The sequence below is a fragment of the Notolabrus celidotus genome, chromosome 21 (assembly GCF_009762535.1).
Source record: "Notolabrus celidotus isolate fNotCel1 chromosome 21, fNotCel1.pri, whole genome shotgun sequence".
NCBI classification, from domain to species: domain Eukaryota; kingdom Metazoa; phylum Chordata; class Actinopteri; order Labriformes; family Labridae; genus Notolabrus; species Notolabrus celidotus.
This window is the reverse complement of record NC_048292.1, coordinates 16,439,420-16,465,949: the sequence shown is the minus strand read 5'-3', so window position 1 is coordinate 16,465,949 and position 26,530 is coordinate 16,439,420. Positions and strand designations below refer to the sequence as shown.

At 40.6% G+C, this 26,530-nt stretch overlaps 1 protein-coding gene across 1 annotated transcript in view; it reads right to left on the bottom strand.

The window, feature by feature from the left end:
* LOC117805318 (lysine-specific demethylase RSBN1L-like) overlaps nt 1-26,530 on the bottom strand; it is a 52,958-nt gene that overhangs the window by 7,588 nt on the left and 18,840 nt on the right. Inside the window, exons 4-8 of the mRNA XM_034673999.1 lie at nt 26,308-26,466; nt 12,370-12,507; nt 9,442-9,584; nt 389-559; nt 203-311 (exon numbers count right to left, since the gene is read on the bottom strand). Coding sequence (XP_034529890.1) covers nt 203-311; nt 389-559; nt 9,442-9,584; nt 12,370-12,507; nt 26,308-26,466 — 720 coding nt within the window. The remainder of the gene's footprint in view (nt 1-202; nt 312-388; nt 560-9,441; nt 9,585-12,369; nt 12,508-26,307; nt 26,467-26,530) is intronic.

Below are 26,530 nucleotides of genomic sequence, written 5' to 3'. Positions count from 1 at the left end.
AGTAAGTGCTTTAACCTCCTGCAGTTTGACTTTGCTCCACCAGGTGGCAGCATCCAACATCATATGTGACCCAAGTGTTTGAAAATAGGCATGATATTAAGGTAACATTAACGATTCACTCTGTGTCTGCTTTGATCATCAGGGCTTTACCAGGTTAAATCAAACCTGTGAGTTATGTGTGTGCTTGAGTGAGATGTCAGACCTGAGACAGCGGAGGTTCATGTAGATCCAGCTGCAGCCTCTGAACCACATGAGGGAAATCACCAGCGTGGAAACACACAACGTCTTTGGTTACACGAGGAGGGCCCGAGCTGAAAAACCAGGGATGATTATGACTCATGAGTTGATTCTAAACTTTATCATATCAAATGTAAATGTCACTGCCTACCTTTCCCCGGCGCGTACGGCCTTCAGCACCCCGACAGCAGCTGTTGTTTGACGCTCAAAGCCCTGCCCGATGTGGTCAGCATGAGCCCGGGTCCGATCCTCAAAAAGCATCTCTCTGGGCTCGCTGGTCCTGGGCAGCGACTGCAGCAGGTTCTTCACCTCATTGGTGGAGCTACGAGAGAAACGAACACAGCTTTAGAGAAAGAGCACAAACACAAAATGTGTCTAAAAAGAGGTTTCTCTGCTTCACTGCTGTCTAAATAAAAACCAAAATGACTAAAGGCCAGTGGGCTTTGTTTGTGTCTTTGTGTTTCCTGTCTGCGGTGGCAAAATAAAAACACCAGACGGGCTTTATCCGCTGCTGTTGTTATATTGTTTGACTTGCTCATTGATGAGATCCAGACACCACAGTGTAACACAAGCAGCGGAGACGGTGTTAGACAGCAGAAAACCTGCGTCAGTTTGGATACAATAAAGCATTGTTGCTGTGTTATCAGATAGTGGTGGAGCACTTTCAGTGGGGCTGCTACTAAGGCTACTAACATTTGAGATACTTTGATTCTCAATACCACATGCTTTAAAACAATGTGTTATTTTTACATTAGAAAGTGAAAAGGTTTTTTCAGAACATTTGGAACATTTCAATCCACTGTGAGTGAAAGAGAGAGAGCAGTGGACGATGAGTTAAATAGTGAAAGACGGCGAGCACTGCTGATGAAGTCAAAGCCGTGAAACAGTAAATAAAAGGTCGGTCTCAGTTTAATGATCTTGTCTGAACTAGCACTGAGTACAGTGTGTTGATAAAAAGGAAGGGTGCCCAGGAGTTACATTTTTGTTGTTATGGTACATGTTGAAACAGATATCAGTATCATTTGATTTTTAATTGTACTGTAATGAAGTTTGGTGTTATGACAACCCTAACTGCATCTAAACATCAGTTATCTACTGATTCTTACTCAGTCAATAGTGTAATAGGGCTGAACCATTAAATGCATTTGCAATAATACTGCAATATGATGAAATGAGACCTCACACTCAGGTCAGGTGACATGCAAGAGAGAGAAGAGCAGTCGGCTAACAAAGAGGAAGCAACAACTTTACACACTTTAACCTGTAGCACAAAGGCCTCAGGCTTGACATGACCCGGCACTGTGGAAACTTGAGTGTCAAAGAGGAGCAGTACGTCAGTTTATGTGGAACTATTTTGGCTTAACAGTGTCAGGTGTTGTGCAGAATCTTGCCTTGCTACATCAACTCTACTGACCTGCATCAGCGCTTACAAAAACAAACACCACAAGGCCATGTATGATTGTTGCATGGCTAAAATTACAACCGCCAGTGTGTCAAGTAATCCAAATACCACCAGCCAGGGATCACTGACCGAAATGTTTGAAGGCATAATTCCACATGAACATAATTCAAATGGCATGTACAAAATTGGCAGAGTTGAAAACAGCAGTTTTTCGTTATTACAAGTGACATGAATCAAATCTGGTGATGGCAGCAGAGCTTAATGAATGGACCAGGCTTCTGTGGTTCAGGCACTGATTGCATATTGCCATTAGTAAGTCAGTATCTTCGGTGTGTATGTGAGAGAGAGAGAGAGAGAGAGAGAGAGAGAGAGAGAGAGAGAGAGAGAGAGAGAGAGAGAGAGAGAGAGAGAGAGAGTGCGACTGTGTTTGCGAATGAGGGGCTGAGTTTCAGAGGGAGGGAGAGAGAATGTGTCTCAAATTGCATGAATTACACTATATTAAATCAGAGTTAATCACAGTATTAAGTCGCAATCGCAATATTAGTTATTACATTTTGCAATTAGATTATTTTCCCAAACGTTAAGCCCTTTAGTGTAACCTGTTAGATATCAGAATACAGAAGAAAACTATAACCGTTATGTTATAAGGCTTGAGTTGACATAACATAACACCACTCCTGTAACAAAAATGTGCTATTTTTAAACTGGAAAAGAGACTTTAGATAAATAAATCACCTTAACATTTATATGGATACCTGTGTTTTGAGCCTTGCTCTTTTTGATCATAAAACAATGTGAGCTTTAAAAAGGCATTTATGAGGCACAAATCCCATGTGTTAGTTCAAACATCTTCCAGTTCTTTGAAAATACACACACCAGGTATTTATTTCATGTACACTCCTCCTGTTTAAAAGGCTGAAAATGTAAGTCGATAATAATCGTGAGATTAGTCCACAATGCAGCCTTGGAAATACTTTGAGCTAGAGGATGAAAACACATCAGTGTTGACGCTATAACACATCATTCAGTAAGATCAAAAAAATGTAAGCAACCCTTACTTTTTAACAGATCAGCTTAGATCATAGTCATAGTCTTAAGATGGCTTTTTTTTGTAGTGTCATTCAATTTTAACTGCACGATCAGAGGCATCTATTTCAGACCAAACATAAAGTACTGTAAGCAATGAGAGCTACAGTGATTTGGGAACATTTTTATGCCTTTGGAAAAAGAGCTGCATTTAGACTAAGTAAAATGGAGGGAACTCGTACACACATACGTACACGCCCGGCTTCATGCACACAGACAGACTAGCGGAGCAGTAAAAGCATAAAAATGAGCCGTGTTGCCAAACAATAAAAGTACTGCAGTCAGCTCACTACTGGATCAGTGACTCACACTGGAGCTGCAGTCTGATTCAAAAAGGAAGAGTATAAACACACACGCACAGAGTCTGAGAGACACTCCTTGGAGAGCATCACACACACACACACACACACACATACATAAATACACACAAACACACTAGAGACTACGCAAGCTGAACACTTAATTGTGCATTCATTCATAGGGAGATAAGAGGAGGGAGGCAGGAGACGGGGGAAGAGGAAGAAAGAAGCAGAGGAAAATAGAAAAACAGTGAGTAGGGGGATATGAAAACACACACACACACACACACACACACACACACACACACACACACACACACACACACAAATGCATATAGCTCAGTGTGTCTGAGCTGACTGCAGGCTGACAGCAATGAATGTAAAACCAGGAAAGCTGGTAAGTGAAACACAGAAGAAGAGAGTGTAAAGAGGAGGAGTGCTGAGAGGGCACATCCAGAGTGATGCCTGAAGTCGACCACAACTCTTAAACTCTCCTCTATAGGAAAGGTCGTGTTTGTATGTCAGCGTGCCGGGTGTGTGAGTGTGTGATACACCAAGCTGTCAGGTCACATTCCTGTGTGTTTATGGGTAAATAAAGTCAGACGGCGAAGAAGAGAGGGGAGGATGAGATGAGGTGGGAGGACTGTCAGGGAGAGGGAGAGGAGATCATGAAGAGGAATAGGAGATAAAGAAGAAGTGAGTTGGGACGTGTGGGGTAAACCTATTAAAAAAGTGTGGGGGGGGGAGAAAACGGAGATAACAGGAAGCAGGATCAGATGACAAACACTATCAATGTACAGGATAACACTGCAGCACACACTCCTGAGAGGGTTGTACATCACGGTGACATGTCACACACCTACTCACTGTGTGATAGAGGCTGAGGTATTTATATTTACAATGTATCTGTTGACTGCTCTTAACTGGAACTCAGGGTTGTTACAGTATTAAAGTTTCTAACACTGACTGCTTTTGCCTAAATTATGTTTGTTGAATTGTTTCTTTTTTATGGTTTGATGTTACATCTTGTATTTAATCTTCAAGAAACACTTAGTATTTTATGTTTTGTTTGTTACATTGTCTTATTTACATCTATTTCTTATATGAAATATTTCAAACTGTTTGTAATACTCCATTTAATACTTGTTGTTTTGATATAGTTTATATTTGTAAAAGTGTATGTTTCCTACACACACATTTTTAATATTGTAAGTGAGTTACATCGTCAATGTTTGTTGACTGTGTATGTTCTTTATGTGTAATATGTATAAGTTTGTACATAGCTTATTCCAAAATATTCTGTGCATTTGCTCTTATTTTTTAATGTTAGTTATTTTTATTGTATTTATAAGGGATGCACAATATTATCTGCACATTAATTGTATTGGCCGATATTGGCTTTAAAATGAACTGTCGGATATCGGCCAACACGCTGATATCCGCCGATATAATTAAGTGAGTAATGGGCTGCTGCACACATGTTGGGCTCATGTTTGAAGTTAAATTTGAATTTAAGCAGCAGTCTGTAAGGTACATGTAGCTGACTAATTTAGACACATTTACTGTCAAAGAGTTATTACTTACTTAATTTGCACAAGAGATAAATACATAACAAATGTGATCAGAGTATCACCATAATACTGTACGCTAATTCCAATACAGAAGAGAATTGATGAACTCTGCAAATAGGTGTGCGGGGAAAAAATATTGGTATCGGTAATCGGCTAAATGAATTGTAAAATATCAGCATATCAGATATCAGCAAAAAATTCCAATATTGTGCATCCCTAGTATTTGTATCTGATGTTCTTATTTTATTGTGTATAAGAGCAACTGTGAACACCGAATTTCTCTCAGAGATGAATAAAGTATTTCTGATTGTTATTTTCTATTCATATATTTATAGAAATGCATTATCTATAATATACATATTTATGTTTGTATATTTCTTCTATGTGTATTATATTCTGTATGTTTGTTAGTAGAGGTGTGAAAAAATATCAATACAGCAATATATTGCGATACTTTGACCTCCGGTATAATATTGATATTTCAACTCTTAATATCGTATTTTTTTGTAAAAATAAAAATTCATATTTTCGCCGAGTTGGGACAAAAATACGACTTTAGACTTTCAAAAACAATAAAGTGGAAAAGTTGTTTTCAATCAAATAGTTTTGACTTAATTTGTCCTTTCAATTTTGAGTAATATTGTGTCATTTACATTTACACCATCTCTATTTTATCTGAGTTAACTGTGTAGAATATCGCAATATATCACAATATTGTGATATTGTGATATATCGTGATGTATGGTGATAAATCGTGATATATCGTGACACTATCATATTGTGACCATAGACTGTATAAAATATGGACGTAGTATCCGTGACGTCACCCATCTGTTCCTGAGAGCTGTTTTGAAGCAAATCGACGGCAGCAGCCATATTGGTAATGCGGAACTCAACCAGGCAGAGTGTGACGTAGTGTGAGCCTCCTAGCCAATGGCTGTGTGTTCCCGACCGGGAGTCACGTCAGTCATGTCCTTATTTGGGCAAAACTCATAATCTTAATATCTTCTGAACTGTCACGTTAGAAAAAAATTCACCCCCCGTACAGTGTGTGCCATTACAGAGATTAGCGTTGTAGGGCCAAGCCGTTTTTTGAACCAGGCTGTAAACATGTTTATTAATGCTGCAAAGATCGTCTTTTTCCCATTCATATCTATGTGGTTTCCGGTGTTTCTGCAGCCAGCCTCAAGCAGATTTTCGATGTATTGCAGTTTATATCACTTCCGCATTGGCTTCATCGTTTGAGACCGAAGTTTGCCGCTTAATTGTGACCCAAGTATCGTTATGTGTATCGTATCGTGAGGTTCTTGCCAATACTCCCCCCTATTTGTTAGACATGTTCATTTTTGTATGTATGCTTGCTTCATTTTGTGAAATTGTTTATGTTTTTTCTTTTGTTGTATATGTGAGTGACATGATTTTGGGTTGTAAACATGAAGCCAGTTTACAGCAGAAGCTGAAAACAAGGAGAGAGACGCAAAAAACAGAGCCTACAATATACCATCCAGTTAGGATGAAAACCCTTTAATGCTCCAGTCCAACCCTCATAAAACACAATGATATTATCACAGGGGTATTGGACCTCTCAAGATGGGCTTTATTTCTTGCTCAACATATTTTAGAATGGTCTGAAAAGATAATTGAAGGAGGGTGGGTTATTACACTACACTATTAAATAAAATGCTATAAAAATAAATGTGTCTTTTGTGTCGTGGGATCAAGCGCTCATCAATAACAAACTTTGATTTAACAACATCACACAAAACATTTTAGAGGGAAGGTGATATTAAATCTTTAAAAGCTTCAAACCAACAATAAAAAAAAAAACTGAAGTCTAATACACAATCAAGAAAAGCTCAAATGCTTCCCCTGAAGGAGCAGATTTTTGGATTAGAAAATGTCACAAGTTATTAACTGATCGTGAAAACAACTGCTGGGGGATTTTCTCTCATTGATAAATCGCCTAACTGATTGTCACTCTCCCTGAGATTGAGCAGACACTGTTTTGACGTCTCACTGACAGCCGTGCAGCTTGCCCTGGGCTGTAAACAGTTTTCTGCGTCAGGCCTCGGTCCAGTCTGATTCTGCTGCTGGTCAGGTTTACTCCACTCTGCAATTATTGTAGATCTCTGCATAACATGGCAATCTTTTGCTAAAAGCTGAAATATTTTGGTTTGTTTCATCGTCTGACCACTATAATCAGGCTGGATTCTCAGACTGAGAGTCTCAGTGCTGTCAGAAATGCTTAACAGCTTGACCTTTTCTCTGAAACCACTGAGAAAAGGAAGAGGATGTTCTTCATGCACAATTGTAGCTCTATTCCTCAACATGACAGTGCTCTCTCTTATTGTTGCACTTCAAAATATTTCTTGATTTATGTATTTGTCAGTATGAAAGTAGACAAAAAGAAAAACACTTTGTCCTTACTTAAATGACTTTTAGAGTGCCTGAAAATAGAAGCATGGTAGCGCTGCGATAAATCAACTTAGAGCGGCAAAGCGAGGTCAAGAGGAGGAAACAGAAGATGGATTGTAAAAGAAATCAAGAAAGAAAGACGAGGCAGATATTTAGAGGTTACTGGAGGACAAGGACGGAGAAACGAGGAAGAAGAAAAGTGAAGTGGAGAGAATAAAAGGAAAGAGAAGTCTAAAAGAAAGGGAAGGAAAAGGAGGACTGTTTGAAGAGCAGTCTGGAGGCCAAAAGGGGAAATCTAAAGAAAAATGTGTGGGTTTGTGGACGTCATTTTGTATTCATATCTGCTGGTAATCTATGATAAAGAGATAGGATGAGAGACACAGAGTGGAGAAGAGAGAGGAAAACTTCAATACAGCAAACTCTCTCTCTCTCTTTAAGTCAATCCATCCGTCCATCCATCTGTCCCTATGAAAACAGATTCTTTCAGCCCCAGCTGTTACACAAGTGTTTCTGACAGCACACACACACACACACACAAACACAAACACACATTGATGGACACACTTTCTTTAAAGCACTATTACCTCTAATGCACAACATTAATATGTAACTAAAGAGGGTTTCAAGTTTGTGTTTGCTACATTGTTTATGTTTGTTGTATTGAATGTGTTTATTAGCTGTATATTTACCTTTTCTGTTTGTTTGTTGCATCATTTTTATTTGATGAATTGTGTTATGTTTTACATATTGTGTATTTTTACATGTTTTTGTTACATTGTTTAATATTATTTCTGCTGGTTACATTGTTTATGATGTTAATATATATGTATTTTTTGCAACATTGTTGTGGTTTTATAAGATGTTGACTATTGATACATGTTTTTGTTTCATGAAGTATTTTTGCATCATTTATGTTTGCTACATTGTTTATGTTGTGCTTATTTAAAATTGTTTATGCCTGTTACTTTGTTAACACCTCCCACACACACATTTGTGTTACATTGTATAGTTTTTGCATTATTTATGTTTGTCACATTATTTTTACAGTTCATGTTTTTCCACATACTTTGTTTTATTGTATTGTCCTGTATATTGTTTTATGTTACATTTCATACTTTCTACTATATTGATGTTTGTTTCTTTATTTGTTGTATTGTTCTTCTGTGGTATTTTTTATATTTATTAAAAGTGTGTCTTTTTCAAAATGTATAGCTTGTTGCACTGTTGGCATTTGCTTGTATTTTAATGTAGTTATTTTATTTATTTTTTTCATTGTTTATGTTTGATACGTTGGGTGAGGGTGTAAAATACTGAATACCTTACCACGTAAAACATTTACACAAACAAAAAGGTACATGTTTCAGGGAAGCATCGATGATACAGTGACTATAACTTCCTTGAGGAAAGATTAGGTACAACTCATTTGAATCAAGTTTTTTGGAGGGGAAAAATCCACTTAGGCTGCAACTGACAATTATATTCAATCAATGTGTGGAGCATTAAAACGTCCCCTTGCTAAATCCAAAGTTAAGGCCTTTTGTTTTTTATGTATAACCATTAGTCTATACTCTAAGTTCAAACCACATTTTTACTATTCAAATTTTTTCAAACACATGTGTTTTGTTTAATTTGTGGATTTTGCATGTGGTATAACCTGATGTATATCTATTCAGTGTGGTTCTCAGACAGGCGATGAACAATTGTTCTACCACCTTTTAAAACATATTTGGGGGGTGTTTTTGTGTGAAACTAAATAAATACAGAGAAGCAGCAAATAGATGCACAATGACGATACATGATAAATAAAGGTGCCTAAACACAAACTAACTCTAAATTACTGCTGGTGATGTGACCACCAATCAGCAGAGAACAGAGAGAAAAATGTCTGCGTTAAAGGAATGTGTGTGTCGGCCTCGTGTTTGGCCGGCTGCCACATGAAGTAGTGTCTGATCTCGACTCTATTAGCATATTAGCAATGATCTCATGAGTGAGTGCTGAGCCCTGTACCGCACAAATCACACACATACACACACACACACACGCACACGCACACTCTCCCTTGTGGTCCTAGAAATCATGTGTGTGTGTGGCCAACACGGGCACTGTGACTGAGACAAACAGAGAGGTGTAATTGCCTCATCGGGCGGCGCTCGGCTATAACAAAAGCTTCATGCTGCTAACACGGCTGCTGCTTCAAATGTGTGAGTGTGTTTATGTTCTGGTTTTCATAATCACATCCTCGTGGGCTGTGTGGAGAGTACCGAGGCACACTGAACACACACCGCTGAGACTTGCGGCCAGTGCAAACAATGTTCATACAAAGGAATCCATGCTAATTCTGTCTCAATGTGGTGTTTAAGCCGAACACAAATACTGGCCAGCTTCATATATATGTTCAGTGTGTTTATGCACAGCTTATGTGTGGACTCACCGTTTCCTTTTAAAAGGCGACTTTGGTATATCAGCTACAGGTATCATCTGCTCTCCTGGTCTGACCCACATTATCGGCCCGTCGTCACTCTCTGTGGGACTCATCTGCCTCAGACTGGAGAGGGTTCCCCACGGAAGAGTCCGCTGCAGACAGACAGAAAGAAAGGGCATGAGGAAGAATAATCAAAGCAGCATGTTCGCTGCACATCCTTCGCTTTTTCAGCCAATTCATAGAGAGCATTTTATTTTTTCATAGAGAGAAGATCTCTGTGCAGAAATTGTCCCGTGGCAAAACTTCTCACTGGCACCAGAGATGCTTGAGAGGCTGCTGAATCGGAGCCAATACCCCTCGACAGATAGGAAGAGCCAGAGGATGAGCGTTTTTGATATTCAGTGTATGACGCCACTCCTCCACACTGCATGCAGCAGAGATCTGAAGCGTCAACACAGAATAGCAAACAGAAGAAAAGCTTGTTACTCCTGCGTTTTGGTGACAGCGGTAAACACAGTGTTTTGGTGGTCTGGGCCCGCACAGGCTTTTTAAAATGAGAAAATAGCATCCTGAACTGGAGCTAATCAGTCTGACACACCACTTAACGCCTCCACTTTGCCAGCCACCACTGAGAATATTAGGTGTGTTATTGATGTTTGTGTCTCACAGAGTGTATCCATCTGCTCAGTTTGTAGCATCTCCAAATGATCAGCGGTTTAAATGCATCAAAATGTTTGGGGGGGGGGGGGGTCTTGTTTTTAGATGCATTAAGTGACAAGTTTGGAGAAAAAGACATTTGAGTTCCACTGAGCATTAAGTGACAAGTTTGGAGAAAAAGACATTTGAGTTCCACTGAGCACTGTTTAAGTGTTTACAGCCATACAGACAGTTCTGCTTTGGTATGTTTGGATTTGCTCGGGTTAGTGTTTGCACACAGAGAAACGAAGTCAGAGGAAAATTATGATTGATGACAAAAAAAAAGAAAAAGCTCCTAATGTTATAAATACAAGAAAAAGTAATGAGGGATACTTTGTGTGATGCATGAAGGGGTTTAAGGAAGCTTAATTAACGCATAATCCATACAGCTTGTCGCCCACAGTTCAGGGTGGATATGTACAGTAGATTAAATGCAATAGATTAATAAACAAAGCTAGAAGGTTCCTGGTTCGAATCCCTGGCTGGGCAGGTGCCTCTCTGTGTGGAGTTTGCATGTTCTCTCTGTGCATGCATGGGTTCTCTCCCACAGTCCAAAAACATGCTCACCAGGTTGATTGGTCACTCTAAATTGCCCGTAGGTGTGAGTGTGTGCATGAATGGTTGTCTGTCTCTCCATGTTTGCCCTGTGATAGGTTGGCGGCCTGTCCAGGGTGTACCCTGCCTTCCGCCTGAAGCCAGCTGGGATAGACTCCAGCCCCCCATGACCCCTAACGGGATAAGCGGTCAAGATAATGGATGGATGGATGGATGGATGGATGGAGATTAATAAACACAGGTGAAGGATGGTGAAAAGTGCAGTGACTCTAAAAACACAGTATTTCCACTCGTCTGCGTAGCTCCTGTACCTACGCAGAGGCCTATGCACTTAGCTGATGCGTACCTCCTTCAAAATTCACCTACCCGATAAACAGCAACATGTATCGGCTGTAAATTAACAAAATACACTCGGAGTCACTGGGAAAAAGTAAACGGAAAACGTGGGAGGGACGGAAACATGTGACCGTACTATCAGAGAGGCCACACTGCAATCAAGCACTTTGGGAGAGTATTACAGCGCGTCATGGACACATCGACGCCGAAGTATGTAGTGCTCACATCCGTGTTGAGCACTGCTGCATAGGGTCAATGCAGAAGTATAAACCAGTCTTTAATCAAATATAAATGATAAGGGATTTTAAAAATTCAAATTCTGTTCTTGACATTATAAATCAGTCAGCGGAAAATATTAATACTAATTAGGGCTGCAACTAGCCACTACTTCAATAGCTGAGAAAACCTACATGATTAATCAATTAATCAGATGATGATTGCAAAAGTACTCAGTGGCTCTTATGAGCAATCAGTTTTATTCAACATTATTCTTTTGAACTCTTCATAAGCCGTTAAAAATATTTATTCAGACCGTACTTTGTCTTGGGTTAAACATCCTTAATGCTGATGTGAGACGGATTATGTGTATGTGGTTACTACAGTAATACGGTAAAAGTTTGGTCTACTGTTAAGTGCTACAGGAGGATTAATATAAAAGTATGAAAATGAGAAAAAAAAGATTAACAGTGTTGGGGAAGGTTATTAAGATAAGGGACAGAAAATGTAAAACTCACACTGCATGGCGCTAACTTTTAAGATGGATGTTGACGTTTAAAAGAGAGACTTTAATGTTCTCCCATGATAAGCAAGTTCTGGTGTATTTCTCAGCAGAGATAGTGAGGATGCAAGATGTCTCGCACCTCAGCAATTCAACTCCAAAAAAAAACATTATTATGTCCGCACACAGCATGAGGATGCACAATCACATCACAGGCTTATTGAAAACTTATCCTGTCAGCAGTTTATGAATTTTGCACCCTTAATACCAATAATAGATGTATCCTGTTAAGAGTGTACAGCCTGTGTATTCAGAGAAAGACCATTAAAACCCCAATTTATATTTTTGACTCTGGTTTCTTTAGATTTTGTGATCAGATTTAATTCTCAGTCAAAACAACTCGAGTCTTGGAGCCATAGACATGCTGTCAGTTTGATTTTTTCAGGGTTTGTTGACAAAAGTGAATTCTGCAGCTATCTTACTGATCTCAATGTTCCTTAAGTAACCTATGAGACCTTTGAGGAAGAAGTCACAGGACATTTTTTTTATCTCTGATCCAAACTCATTTAAAAATCTCTGTCACTTTTCTACTGACTCGCTCTGTTAAGCATTATTATCATTCATCTACTCACCTTCAGGAAAGGCGAATCGTCCAGCATGCCGAGGAACTCTGGGAAATAATTCCCCACCTCCTCATCCACCGCTCCCACCAGGCTGATCTGTCTCATTGCCCCGGCTCTGTAAGTGCCATTACTGTACGTTTTCTTCACCTGCAGGAGAAAAAGAAACATTAGATATTAATTTTGTGTTATTCCAACACCTTGAAACAGCAGCAGGTGGATGCACGTGATCTCTGTATTTCCACACAGAATCTGTAGGCGTTAGAAACAGAACACTTGTAACGCCAACATCTGGTCCGTTTGTAGTACGAGTCGTAATGGTTACAGGGGTTTCAGTGGGCTCTGGCTATGTGCAGGAAATTGGAGCGTAAAAGGGGCGGATCACATTGGCTGTAATGCAATCTCAGTACCCATCAGTAATCATTCAATAACAATTCAGCTTTGATTAATATCTTTTCACAGACTCAGCATGTAAGTGCAGTTCACAGTTATCATTTCACAACAGACCGTTGCTGGTGCTGGCTTCCTGTGTTGATAGTTGGACTGCAAATAAAGGCGATGCTGACTGCTGGTAACACAGGAAGCCCTGAAAAATCAGCCATCGCCTCGAGAGGCTTCATTGTCGTCAAGGGAAGGCTGATAGGAGACAGTAGTTATGTTCTCTTACAGCCTGGACCAACAGGTCACTGTGTTAAGTAAAAATGTTTATGTATTATAAAGTTGATCTTCACTGAATGTTGGTTGTTTGCAGCACAAGCGAGGGAAACACAAAACTAGATTCTGACATGGAAGCTGATAATCACTACTGGGTGTCAAAACAGACACTGTGTGTGTGAGTGTGTGTGTGTTGGTGGTTTAATTTGATGTTTCTGCTTCACCGGTGTGACTCAACAGACTGTTTGCTGCTCTTCACTTGGCTGACAGAGCGTGGCTTGTGTGTGTGTGTTTGTGTGTCTACCCTGTCTCCCATACCCTTGGCCCTCAACAGCATCTTTGTGTGTGTCAGAGTGTGTGCAGTACGTGCAGCATGTGGCCCGCATGCTGTACTCTTGGCTGATCAGGATGTGTGTGTATTGGAGTGTTTAAGTGTGTGTGTGTGTGTGTGTGTGTGTGTGTGTGTGTGTGTGTGTGTGTGTGTGTGTGTGTGTGTGTGTGTGTGTTGGCTAGATCCTTGGCTGCTCGCCTCTAGTGAGTCACCACTTGACAACTAGGCAGAGATAAAGAGGGAGAGAGGGGAGAGAGAGGAGAGAGAGGGACCAGAGGGGGGGAGGACGAGAGCGAGAAATCATGGTAGAGAAAAAAATGAGGGGGAGGGAGACAGATGGAGAGAAAGTTAAGAAAGACAAGATGAGAGGAGAGAAAATAAATGAATGAGGGACAGACGGACAGACAGACTGAGGAAGTAAGGACAGGTATAAAGGGGAGAGGGTGAAAAGGGGATAACAGATAAGACTAGGTAGAGGCAAATATGTTAAAGAGACAAGAAGGAGGGAGGAAAGGAAAGAAGAGGAGGGGAGAGGGCAGGTTAGAGAGAGGACGATGAAGATGGAAACAGGGACTTGACATAAGACAGAAGAGGAAGGTGCTCAGCTCACAGGAGTGTCTTGGAGCAAGGCACTGGATCCTAAAAACAGCTGCTGAGACTGTAGGTCAGGGCAGATCTCAGGATGTGTGTGTGTGTGTGAGTGTGTGTGTCTGTGTGTGTGTTTGGGTGGTGTGCCCTGCAGCTTGGTTATTTATAAAGACCAGGTTATTAAAGGCTGCCCATAAAAACTGGATTATTTTAGCACATGCTACATGACGTTGCATGTTGCAAGTGTCTGTTTCCTGTTTGCCTAAAATAAAGTGTCGTGCTAATGTTACCTGAAATATAATCTTTAAAAACAACACATCACAACAAACAGGATTAAACGAGGCAGCTAATTACAGACGCTCAGGATCTGAATGACTCATGGTAATGTTTATCAAACATATAAAGATATTAGCATGTGATGACACTCTCACCCCGTAGATACTGGAATTATAAGGAACTATATTTGACAGTTAAAATTCATTGGATCCTCAAAGTGTTTTTTTATAATTGCGACAAATGGTCATGAACAGAGGCAAATATAAGGAGGACATGTTTCATCATAACCTCAAACCTACTCGGGAATTTCTGAACTGCACTTCAGTCCAACGTAGCATGAACGGATGCAAATATTTTTTTGTGTTGATATTGGCCGAGCTTAGCTGACACTGTAGACTGTATATATAATGGACAGCGTCGCTCCGTCTTCTCCCATTGTACGGTTTTGAAGCCAAAATATCCAGTACCTGAACACTGCCATCTTGTACATTTTCTGCAGCCAGAGTCTGCGTAGTAGGGAATTTGTGTGTTTCCACTAGGGATGACCACAATTAATCGATTATCGATTAATTGATTGTTAAGAAATTACTTGAAACACATTTTTGTTATCAATTTTCCGTCCCGTGGAACAAACACCATGTGGTCTCATATTACACTCATCTATCAGGGAGGTGTTTTAAGTTTAAAGCATGTTTGGATGTGAATCAGCTGTTAAAGGTGTTGCGCACAGCGGAGACGCTCAGCTGGCGGCTGCGGCTGTGCGTCAGGTATCCACGTGCGCTTTTTAAGAGAGGATCAATACAAAACTGCTGCCAACAACAACACGGACACAAAGGTTGACAGCTTTAAACAGGATATTTCCCACCTTTGGATACGAAGGCAACAGACAGGTGGGAAACTCTGGTACGCTACGTTTACAGACCAGCAACATCAGAGCCGTCTGAGCTTTTCTCCAGCAGGACTGATTATGACCCGGTTGCGCTCCTGGCTGACACCTGACCGAATACACATGTTTATTTTTCTCAATAAGAACGAGTAGACAGAAAACTGGACACTGTGAGTCTGAAGTACTTTTCTGTTAGTAGTCTCAGCCTTCAGCTTATAAGACTATGTCCGCGTAGAATATTTTAATGAGCCTGATCGTTGATATTCTGCGTGTCAAACATGTACCCGTATTCAATCCCGTCAGTTATATGCATTTTGTTGCTGTAAAAAATACAATTTAGGGGGAAAACAACGTATTTGGCATTGTTTTTGACGTAAGAATAATAATGTTTTTTCTTATCAATTAATCGATAATTGATCGTTAACATTTCCAAAAATCGATCACGGAAAATACTTAAAATGTACATCCCTAGTTTCCACGGTTACAAGCTCCGCCCTACAGCGTACCATCCTGAGGTCCTACGGAGTTTCTCTCTACAGCAGCTGTGAATCAAAGCAAACCCGAAAGTAAAACCCCGTTTTTTAACCTCTGATAACTAACGAAAAAGAAACTTTTCCGAAAAAAGAGGCCTTGAACACAAAACAGTCAAATAATAACTACATATCACCACAGCATACGGATGTGAGAAACATTCGTACGGCGTGTATTTATTTTTAAAGTTTGACCGCAGCGGAGACAGAGTTTTTGACCTATACTGCAACCAGCCACTAGGGGGAGCAGTTTCTGTGGCAGCCTCACTTCTAGCCGAGCGAGATGACGTCCATTTTATATACAGTCTATGGCTGACACAAAGATAGTTAACACACATTAAGACGTATTTGTATGATGTAAAGCTTCAACTTGTTGTAATTACCAAATATTAATTTATTCTTCTAATTATTCACCAGTTAAAGGACTGTTTGGTTTGTGAAGGTTTACTACAAAGAAAAAAACAATATTTTCTTACAGCTCATACTGACATCAACAGGATTTTTGTATTTATTTTCTCATGAGCTCACACAAAATCTTATCTCTTATCTTATCTTATCTTATTAGTACGGCATATACACATAATGTAATATGCACATAAGGGACAAATCTAACTGGTGAGATAAAAAATTAACCACAATGCTGTCTTTTTTTTTTTAAGTTATATTTTTGGACTTTTTGCCTTTATTAGATAGGACAGTTGAAGAGAGACAGGAAATGTGGGGAGTAGAGAGAGGGAGAAGACATGCAGCACATGGTAGCGGCAAGGAACCGCGACCATGTGCTGCATGTTGAACCGGCAACCTCCGAGATCTTTGACTTCTCTTGTTCGACGTTATAACCTCTCTTCACCTATAGCTGTAGAGGTGTGCACACATTGCAACAGTAATTGAAGATTTTGCAGTTGTCGAGAAACCAACCATGTTTCCCACAAATAGATGACAGCTGGGTGGCCTGCAGAAATATATTTGAAGACCTTTTTTATTTTTATATATTTATCTACATACATTTTCCATCTTTCATCGAGAAACTAGTAGACAGTCTCTCTCTGTCTCTCTGTCTCTCTCTCTCTCTCTCTCTCTGTCTCTCTGTCTCTGTCTCTCTGTCTCTCTCTCTCTATAGTCTTTGCAGAACTGTGGAGAGTAGTGTCTCCACACCTGCTCTACAGGTAACAGAAAGAGAATAAAAGACCTAACAGACAACTTAACGGACAATGTAACAGCGTAAACGTCTTCAGGGTTAGGGTTCTTTAAACTTTTTATCCTGTAACTCTATAATCTTGCGGAAGTACCTTTTTATCATTTCAAAATAAAAGCATGTTATCAAATAAGATAAAGAGTAACTAAATTACAAAGCAGTAAAAAGGCCAAATAGAAGCACCATAAATTGCAGTTCTGAGGGGCAGTCTTCTCTTCAAAGCATTAATATAAACAGGGTAACTTATAACCTTGGAAAAAACGTGAAAAAAATTGCAACATCATCAATCACACCATGTCCTGAGGTGAGTGTATTGTGATGGCCTTAGAGGGTAGTACCAGCATTTGTTGGCTATCTATGCTCAATAAATTACTTCTATTTGGATTAGCTCTCAAAACTTTTGATGATTACAGCCCCTTCAACAGCCCCTTCAACAGCCCATACGCTGCAGGTAAGGGACGGAGAGTTAGGACCTTAAAAGTCAATGTACCGTCAGCAGCACTATGAATAATACCCTTGTGTAAATTGCTCTTATTTCATGCATCAAAGAACTGCCTATTGGTGTTTATTTAACTCTGATAAATTAACAAAATAAGTTATCATGCATGGACAGACCGATCCACGTGGCCCTGCTTGTTTGTTCACTTCGTTTCACTGCATCCGTTCCCCTGACACCGTGTAATATCCTCCTAAGAAGATGATGATGACTAAAAGCCTGAAATACGCACTCCGCACACGTAAACACATCACAACTTTAAATAGTCACACTGAGTCAATGACCTAGATACTGAGAGGAGGCTGTGTTTGTGTGCACACATGGACTCAAATGCATCGCAAGTGTGTGTGTGTGTGTGTGTGTGTGTGTGTGTGTGCGTGCGTGCGTGCGTGCGTGCGTGCTGCCCGTCTCTCTCGGCCGCTTCGTGTGTTTGCGATAATATTCATGCATTCATCTTCCTGCTTGCTTTTAATTGTGCATGCTTGTGTGAGCATCTATTTTCTCTGAGTGTGTGTTTACGATGCATAATTTAACAGCAGAATACCCCCCAACACACACACACACACACACGTGTTGTCGACAAAGAGAACAGCCTCTCACGATCACAGGGGGAGTACTTGGAAAATACAGTGCCTCAAATAAACGGGTAAATTTAACAGTCAGTTATTCTCTATCTCAGACACACAGACGCGCACACAGACGCACACACACACACACACACACACACACACACACACACACACACAGACGCGCACACAGACGCGCACACGCACACACAGCTGTCTATTAGAAGTGAAGGAAACAGGAAATGCGACAGACTTCCTGAGTGCTACTATTAAAGATGCTAACGTCCTTTCATGCAATTAAGTGCCCAGATGTGTAAATGTGCGACAACAGTTCATGTGTTCTTGTTTTTTTATTGCTAACTGAACAATAATAAACTCTATTGAAATTATAACACTTACAATAAATAGCTACAAACCTACAGAATAATAAAAATACATTCCTTTAGAGATTAATACTTCTTCTCTTTTATTTATTGCATCTCATTTCCTTATCACAAAATCCACAAGGTTAAAAGGCCAACATTATTTCATATAATCACCACCACTCTTCTCCCCTGCTGTCCCTTTCTTTCACTAAAAGCATCAAATCTTTTAATCTGAAACATCATCTTCCTCTCTCAAATGATCCATTTTCTCTCCGTCTCTCCGTCTCTCCGTCTCCCTCTCTTCCTCTCTCCTTCATAACACTCTCGTCCCCCCCGGGTGGCAACTCTATTAAATCTCTCTTTTCCTGCATCCTCTCCGTCTCTGGTTCAGCTGCTGTAAACCACTTGTTCATTCTGCAATTCCTCTCCTTGCAACACATCCTTTTACTCTTGACTGTCGCTGGGTTCATGTCACGAGGTCATGTTGTCGCGGCTTTAACCCGACCTCCCCTCGACCTCGCTCTCCTCCAACGCTGCCTCTGACTCATTATGTCCAGTCAGCCTCTGGAGTGCTAAGTCTATTACAGCGCCTGCGTCACAACAAAGCTGCTGACTGGTGCCAAAAACACAATCGCACAAACGATTCTTACATAATCTGTCCCTCGGCTCAGCGACAAACACAGGCGCACTTTGAATAAGTTTCATGTAATCTTTGCTTTAAAACTTCATCGGAGTCCAAGTTCACAGTTGAACTGTGCCAACGCTGAAGCTCGGAGGTTGATGCAAACGCTTGTTTCGGAGCTACAGTTGAGTCAGACAAGATGAAGTTGGCAAACAACTATCCCACCTAATGACATAAAACTGTGAAACACAGAAGATCTGATCAAATTATGAAAACACAAGGTGCTCCTGCCAATAGGAGGGCCCCCTCTATTCCAATAGGGATTTCCACAGATGAGAAGAAACCTTTAAAAGTCTGTTTGCTTCCTTTATTTGATATCATAACAAACTTTACCCATGCTTTGTTAAATTAGTCTGCTCCCTGGTGTTCTGCCAGAGCCAGTACACAAAGTTCATTCAGTGCTTAACCTCAAAGAATTAACCCTGTCATTGAGATGTCTACCCACAGCACTGTTGTCGTACCCAAGTCCTGCTCTCTGACTCAATTCAGAATCCCTTCACGTCCTGATTTTCAGGTCTTGTGACTCAACTTGGACTCGAGCAGTGACTGCGTTAGTTTGGAAGACGGAGAGAAGGATTCTGACTTATTCAGTGACAAAGATTGTTTAATTCTTTGTTCGTTTTTTCAGTTTAAGGTCCTGATAATTTATTCCGTTTTGAGCAAGAGCTGGCATGTGTGTTTATATGTCTGCGTGCATCATGTGCCGTCTTGTTCAGCAACAGTTATTTCCAGGATGCCCAAAGAGACGCCACGAATCGGGGTGTTCTGCTGTTAAAGCTAGAGCAGTGTAACACGTGTGATTTGTAAAAGAACCACTGAAGGGAAGACGGGGCCAAGCTCAAACTTTAACAGACATCTGTCCAGTAAAAAGGAAGGGAGAGGCTAGAATTAATTGGACTGTTGATTACACTACTGTTAGCATGCTCAGTAATCAATGATCAATAGCGGGTGGCCTGCAGCTACTGTATCTTAGAGTTTTATCATACCTACAGTGATCCCTCCACTGCACAGATGTTGGGTCGATCTTCCCATTAAGAAAGCTGTTGTGGACATTTCCAGAAAACACAGCAACTTCATTGATAATTGAAATCTACACAGATGTGGCGGCAGAATGTTTCAGAAAGTTGAAAATGAAATGTGTTTTCTGTGCATCCAAAAGGCCCCACACAGTCAGTCAAGGCTCACACTGTGATTAGTTTGGAGTGAAACAGCACTCTCTCTCTCATAATAAATAATACTATCTATAATAAGGGCTTGACTTGGACTATGACTCAGGTAGTAGGGACTCACAAGGACTCTGACAATGAGGACTCAAGCGTCGACTTGAAGTAAGAAATCACATGATTTACCAAAAAGTCAACATCAACTGCTGAATGAATATTTCAGCTTCAACAGGCTGTAGTTTTCATTGAATGAAATCATATTTCAGTCTTTCTAGCAATTTAATATTAATGACTTTGATATAATTTAGGGCTGTCAACAATTCATTGACTATCAATCAATTGATTGTTAAGATCTTACTCAAACACATTTTTTTGTTTCGATTTCATATCAAGTGGAACAAACATCATGGTCACATATTTTGTTCAGCTATCAGGGAGGGGTTTTATGTTTAAAGCATGTTTCGATGTGAATCAGCTGACTGAAGGTGTTGCACACAGCGGAGACGCTCAGCTGGGGGCTGCGGCTGAGTGTCAGGTCTCCACAAGCCCTTTATTTCTCTGTCACCGGACAGGTGTCAGCTCCTGGCTGACACCTGACCACCTACACATGCTTATTTTTCTCAATAAGAAAGAGTAGACAGAAAACTGGACACTGTGCGTCTAAAATATGTTTCTGTTCAGTCCTCTTGTTGAAGTCTGAGCTTTCACTTTAATGACTGTGTGTCCGTGGAGATTATGAGCCTGCTCCACACGTTGATATTCAGCGTGTTTAACATTTTGAACACCTCAATGCGACCCGTAGCTATTCAATACTGTCAGTTATATATATATATATGTGTGTTGTGAAGGAAAATTTGATTCAGGGGAAAAAATGCATGTGGCATTGTTTTTGACATGGAAAATCGTTACCTTTTTTTTTTTTAAATGATTAATTGATAATTCATCATTTCCAAAGATTGATCAATTATCCATTAATCATTTAAAAAATAAAAAATACTTGAAATTTACATCCGAAATATAATTAGAAGGCTCGATTTGCACAAAAGTTTTAGGCATAATTTGTACAAAATGATCACAAAAATCTGAATCATTAGAAATATACTACAACATTAAAAGGCAATTTCTTCCCACTGAGTCAACATATTATTCCCCCTCAAGTTTATGAAATCTTATCAGACAGATTGATGTTTTCTACACCTTGTTAACCTACATCTTTGTTGTAGGAGGAATTATTTAACATACTTCCTTTTGAGTCTATTGAGTAAAGTCAAATAATAACACAACAAATCTCTGCAATCTCCTCCACTGGAAAGTCTCAGATGGAATTCCCTCTCATCAGTGTCTAAGATTTCCCGTCATGCTCCTGAACATGATATCCGTTTGCTACATTCACATGAGCCCGGATTAATAAATGTAACCTGCATAATACTCCTTTGTTCTGTATTAATTTTCTGCCGCTGTAACAACATTAATAATCTCAGTGACTAAACAGGAAAGACCAAATTTACCTCACCGTCGAGGCACATCATGTATCGACTGTCGGGGCTGTGCTTGCCCTGAGAAAATAGAGTGCTGTAATCTTCTATAATCCTTAGCACCAGTGAAAATGCCTTCAGTCAGGTACTGAATACAAAATACTCTCACATAGCCTGAGAGGCAGCAAGGCAGGTCTGATACCTGCAGTCAAATCCTCAACATCACACATGGCTTGTTTTTTTTGGGGGGTATTTTAATATTCAAAGAACAAGTGGAGAGGTGTGTGTGGGTAAAAAAAAATCTATATGAACATGCCTCACACACACACACACACACACACACACACACACACACACACACACACAACAAAAACACAGGCAGATAGTGAAGGTTTTAAGAGGGAGACTAACAGAGGGGGACACAAAAAAAGGGAGAGAGAGGAAAAATGTGTGGGAGAAATCATTAATCTGCTGGGGTGTGTGTACACCTGTGCTGTGCTGTGTGTTTATCAGTTTGCCTGCTGTGTGTGTGTGTGTGTGTGTGTGTGTGTGTGTGTGTGTGTGTGTGTGTGTGTGTGTGTGTGTGTGTGTGTGTGTGTGTGTGTGTGTGTGTGTGCATGGACTGTATGTCTACTTCCCAAGGTCACTGCTGAGAGCTGGGAGGGAGAGAAAAAAAATTAACAAGACCAGTGGACAATGACGTTAGCCCTGTGAGGAACACTACTCTTAAAGGGACAGCGCAGGTTTTTCAGGAGGGGGGAACTCTCAGTTGAGACAATGACCTGCTCAGAAGTTTAATTCACTAATAATGAGGTGTGTTTAATTTATTCAGAAACACACACAGATCAAGGGTGTGTTTGTCGTAGCAGGACTGGCCGAAGACGAGACAAAACGCATGGCATCGCTCTATGAATATTTCATAGCAAGGAGAAATAGCCAGAAGGAGAGACAGAGAGCATAAACTGCTCTACCCCCTGTGGTACCACACACACACTTACACACATGTTTCAAACAGCATGGTAGCTGGGGCCGCCTGCACTCACATTGAAAAAGAGCAGGCGGTAGGTATCTCGACACAAAGCCACTCAGGAGGTTTGAGGCGACAAAAGGCTTTTCATTAGAGAACTATAGACGAGATGGGACGACTGTAAATGAAGAGGTCTGTCTGCGTCCCTGTGCTCAGACGAGACAACCCAGAAACACACTATCAACACACACACATTTCTTGTTTTTCAAGTGTACTCTAAGAGGAGGAGTCGACAAACCCCTCACAGCCACTCTGACAGTCTATAATTTCACTTCTTGCGCTCCTATCTTCTGGCTGTCTTTTTCGGCCACTTACTCTGAATCAACCTCTTCTTTTCATGTTTTCTTTCTTTCTCTCTCCCCCTTTTTCCTGTCACCCTGGGACCCCACTCTTTTCTCGCTCTTAAAATGTCTTCTTGTCATTTTCTTCCCTCTCTTGCCCTCGCTTTAACTTCGCTCTGTATCGTAAAGTAGCACGAGAATAAAAGCAGTCGCCACCTGCGCTCTGAAACATCTCTGCTGCCTTTCTTTCGTGGGAGAAATCAGACATCTGTATAAACGCCGAGAGCTGTTTGACGCCGGACAGATGGAGGCAGATGCTTTCACCAGATGGTTAAAGCCTCACCAACACAACTTTTTTATCCTCATGAAGCAGTTATTCAACCTTTTCCTTCCATGGATCTTTATTTTCCTGATCCTTGACTTTAAATTAGACTGTACCTCAATCTTTAGTCCCCCTCAACCTCACCCTTTCTTCACCAAATCTTTGCTGTCAAGGAAAGGAAGTGGTGGTAGAGAGGGCAGAATATAAAAGGTAATATTTGTATGTGTAGATGTGTATTGACTTCACAACAGTTACATTGTTTGGTATTTATTTTGTTTTATTCAAATTGTTGTTTTTAATTTATTTTTTTCTGAATTGTGTTTATTTAACTGTTTTAGTTTATTGATTGTAATTATTTATTTGAATTGTTTTAATCTAAATTATTTTTATTTCAATTATTTTAACTGTTGCTGTCCATGTTTATTTTTTTTGCATATATACATACATAGACGAATATCACAGAACTGCACTGGGCCATAAGATCATACCCCAAAAATCACACATGGGCGACTTAACACTCTTTCAGTTCCCACATTACATAATCAAGAATCTTCAAACCAGCAAGTTTCAAGTCTCACGTACATATTTTCCGTGAAACACATTCTAAATTGGATTTAAGGTGCATGTAGTGTGTGCAGTCGCCCGTGCATTTGCAACAGAAAACAGCACAAGATTGAATTTGGAGTTGTTGCAAGGACTCCACCTCTTCCTGTGTGTGTGTGCAAGCGTGAGAAAGTTTAAAAACTGCTGAGACTGCTGAGCACTGCCTGCATCGTGCCTTTAACTTACACTGCTGTGCTTCACCTACAGTCATGACTTCATAAAATCCTCAGTGCGTCATGTGACCTAAAAGAAAGAGACTCACAATGTGGATGAACTCTGTGAAGAAAGCCTCCTGAATGATCATGTTACAGGTGAACAGGTCCTGTGTTAACAGACGGTCATACTTAACCGTCTGATATTTAGATTACACACAAAAGACAGAGGGAGAGGCCAAGCTGTTCTGCCGCTAAGCCGGTCTTTGATGTAGTCATAAAAACCTACTGTGTCCTGGTGTGACATTTCACATTGCAGTGGTGTTGCAGAAGCACCAGTGGTTTGACGTGTAAACAAACAGCTGGAGTTTCACATATACACACACTCTTGGCGCTATTCCTACCTGCCGGCTTTACCATTTACAGCGATCTCATCTCGCCTCTGTTACTACCTCTGAGGTGGGCTGACTCAGACCCTTTAGCATCAGTGACTAGGGCTGGGTATCACCAGGTCCCTCCCATCACGATACAGCGATTCTGCGATAATCGATACATTGCAAGAAATATCATCCACGATGCATCACGATATCTGTGTCACTGAAGAAATTCATAATTTATTGACTGCACTGAATCCATTTCACAGGAATTACAAATCATTGTCAATCAATTTCACATGAACGACAGCCAAGTAAAACAAAGTATCTACTGCACATATGGTCTAAGACAGAGGCCCTCAATAGGCACCACCCGGCCCACCTGCCGCCTATTTGTGGCCCCCGAACTGTTATTCCTTCACTATATGTTTTGGTCGGGTCAGCACGTGTATACCGCGACTTGTCTCCAAGCCAACAATACGCAGACAGCATGTTACCGTCACTGCTGCGACTGCAATTTTTAACTGTCACTTTGGTTTTTGGAGCAGTTCGCAAATTGGCACTTTGCCAGCTGTTGGAACCAAGCGGCAACCTCCAATCTCAAAATATGAAGCCCATGCAGTAGTGATATAAACTGCAATACATCAAGAATCCGCTTGAGGCTGGCTGAAGAAACACCAGAAACCATATAGACATGAATGGGAAAAAGACGATCTTTGCAGCATTAATAAACATGTTTACAGCCTGGTTCAAAAAACGGCTTGACCCTACGAAGCTAATCTCTCTATCGGCACACACTGTACGGTGAAGGTGAATTTTTTTCTAACGTGACGGTTCAGAAGATATTAAGATTTCAAGGTTTTGCCCAAATAAGGACATGACTGACGTGACCCCCGGTCGGGAACACATAGCTGTTGGCTAGGTGGCTCACACTACGTCACACTCTGCCTGGTTGAGTTCAGCATTTCCAATATGGCTGCTGCCGTCGATTTGCTTCAAAACAGCTCTCAGGAACAGATGGATGACATCACGGATACTACGTCCATATTTATACAGTCTATGGTTGGATCCTAGAATGCACGAAAATGGCATGTTTTAAGTTTGCTGCTGAAAGGATTCAACGGTGCATCTTTCATGCGTTTTCCTCTGCTGTTTGCTAATCCTACGCCTTGCCCCATTTTCTTTTTCTTCTTCTTTTTATTTCCTTTCAAAGAGTACTCTACCGCAGCACCCACTCTTATTCATGTTAAGCGCCGTCATGTGGAGGCTTGAAGTAGTGACTCTGTAAATCAAAATTGTAGCAGGCTTATGTGAGAGAATCTGTATAGAACGGCTGTATGTTTATTGTTTAAATATCGATATTTGGCGCCAGTGAGGACAAATGCTTCAACATGCATAACTTCCCCTTCATATTTTTCCCAGATCTCCTGTTTTCCTCCATTATCACATCCAGTTGTTAATTCTGTCACCGATGTCAGCTCAGACTAAAAACTGTAAGACAGCATGGCACACTCCCTGACTACCTCGCCTAATTTTACCTCCCTGCTCTCATCCAATCAAAGGACATCTGATCTTCCAAATCCACGTGAACGCAGCAGCAATCTATTCACACTTAATGACATCAGTAACCCTGATGGAATCTGTTGTAATCGCACCACAAGTGTTGTCACAGGTTTCTGAACCAATGGGAAAATTTCCTCAGTGGCATCCCTATTTAGAGGCACTTAGCCCTCGCTATTTTAGACTTCAAACTTCTTTTGCTTCCACAGCCTGAAAGCTCACCATCTGCTGTGTACTCTCTGCATTTCCCAGCTGAATAACCAAAAGACAAAACCTGTGTAATCACTTTTTGCAATGTGTGATAGTTGCAGCATTGTGCACAACTCCTCCATCAAGGCGTCGCACACACATGCTCCCCTAGAATTCAATATTTCCCTGTGTAAAAATGTGGCGACTTGTTCGTGTGTGATTTATTCTGACTGACCTGAGAGTAGAAATTAGCCATGGTCGTGGTTTCAATATCTTTCTTGCCCAGTATTTCCATTTTGACTGGAGCTGATGGGAACTTGGTGGAGAAGTAATCCAAAAAGTCGGGCAGGTAGCCAGCTTCTCCGTGGACAATCCCCATGACGTAATGAGCTGCCTGAAAAACATGTTTAATTTTGATAATATTCTAAACACAGCGACAGGATTCTGATTCTGATGGA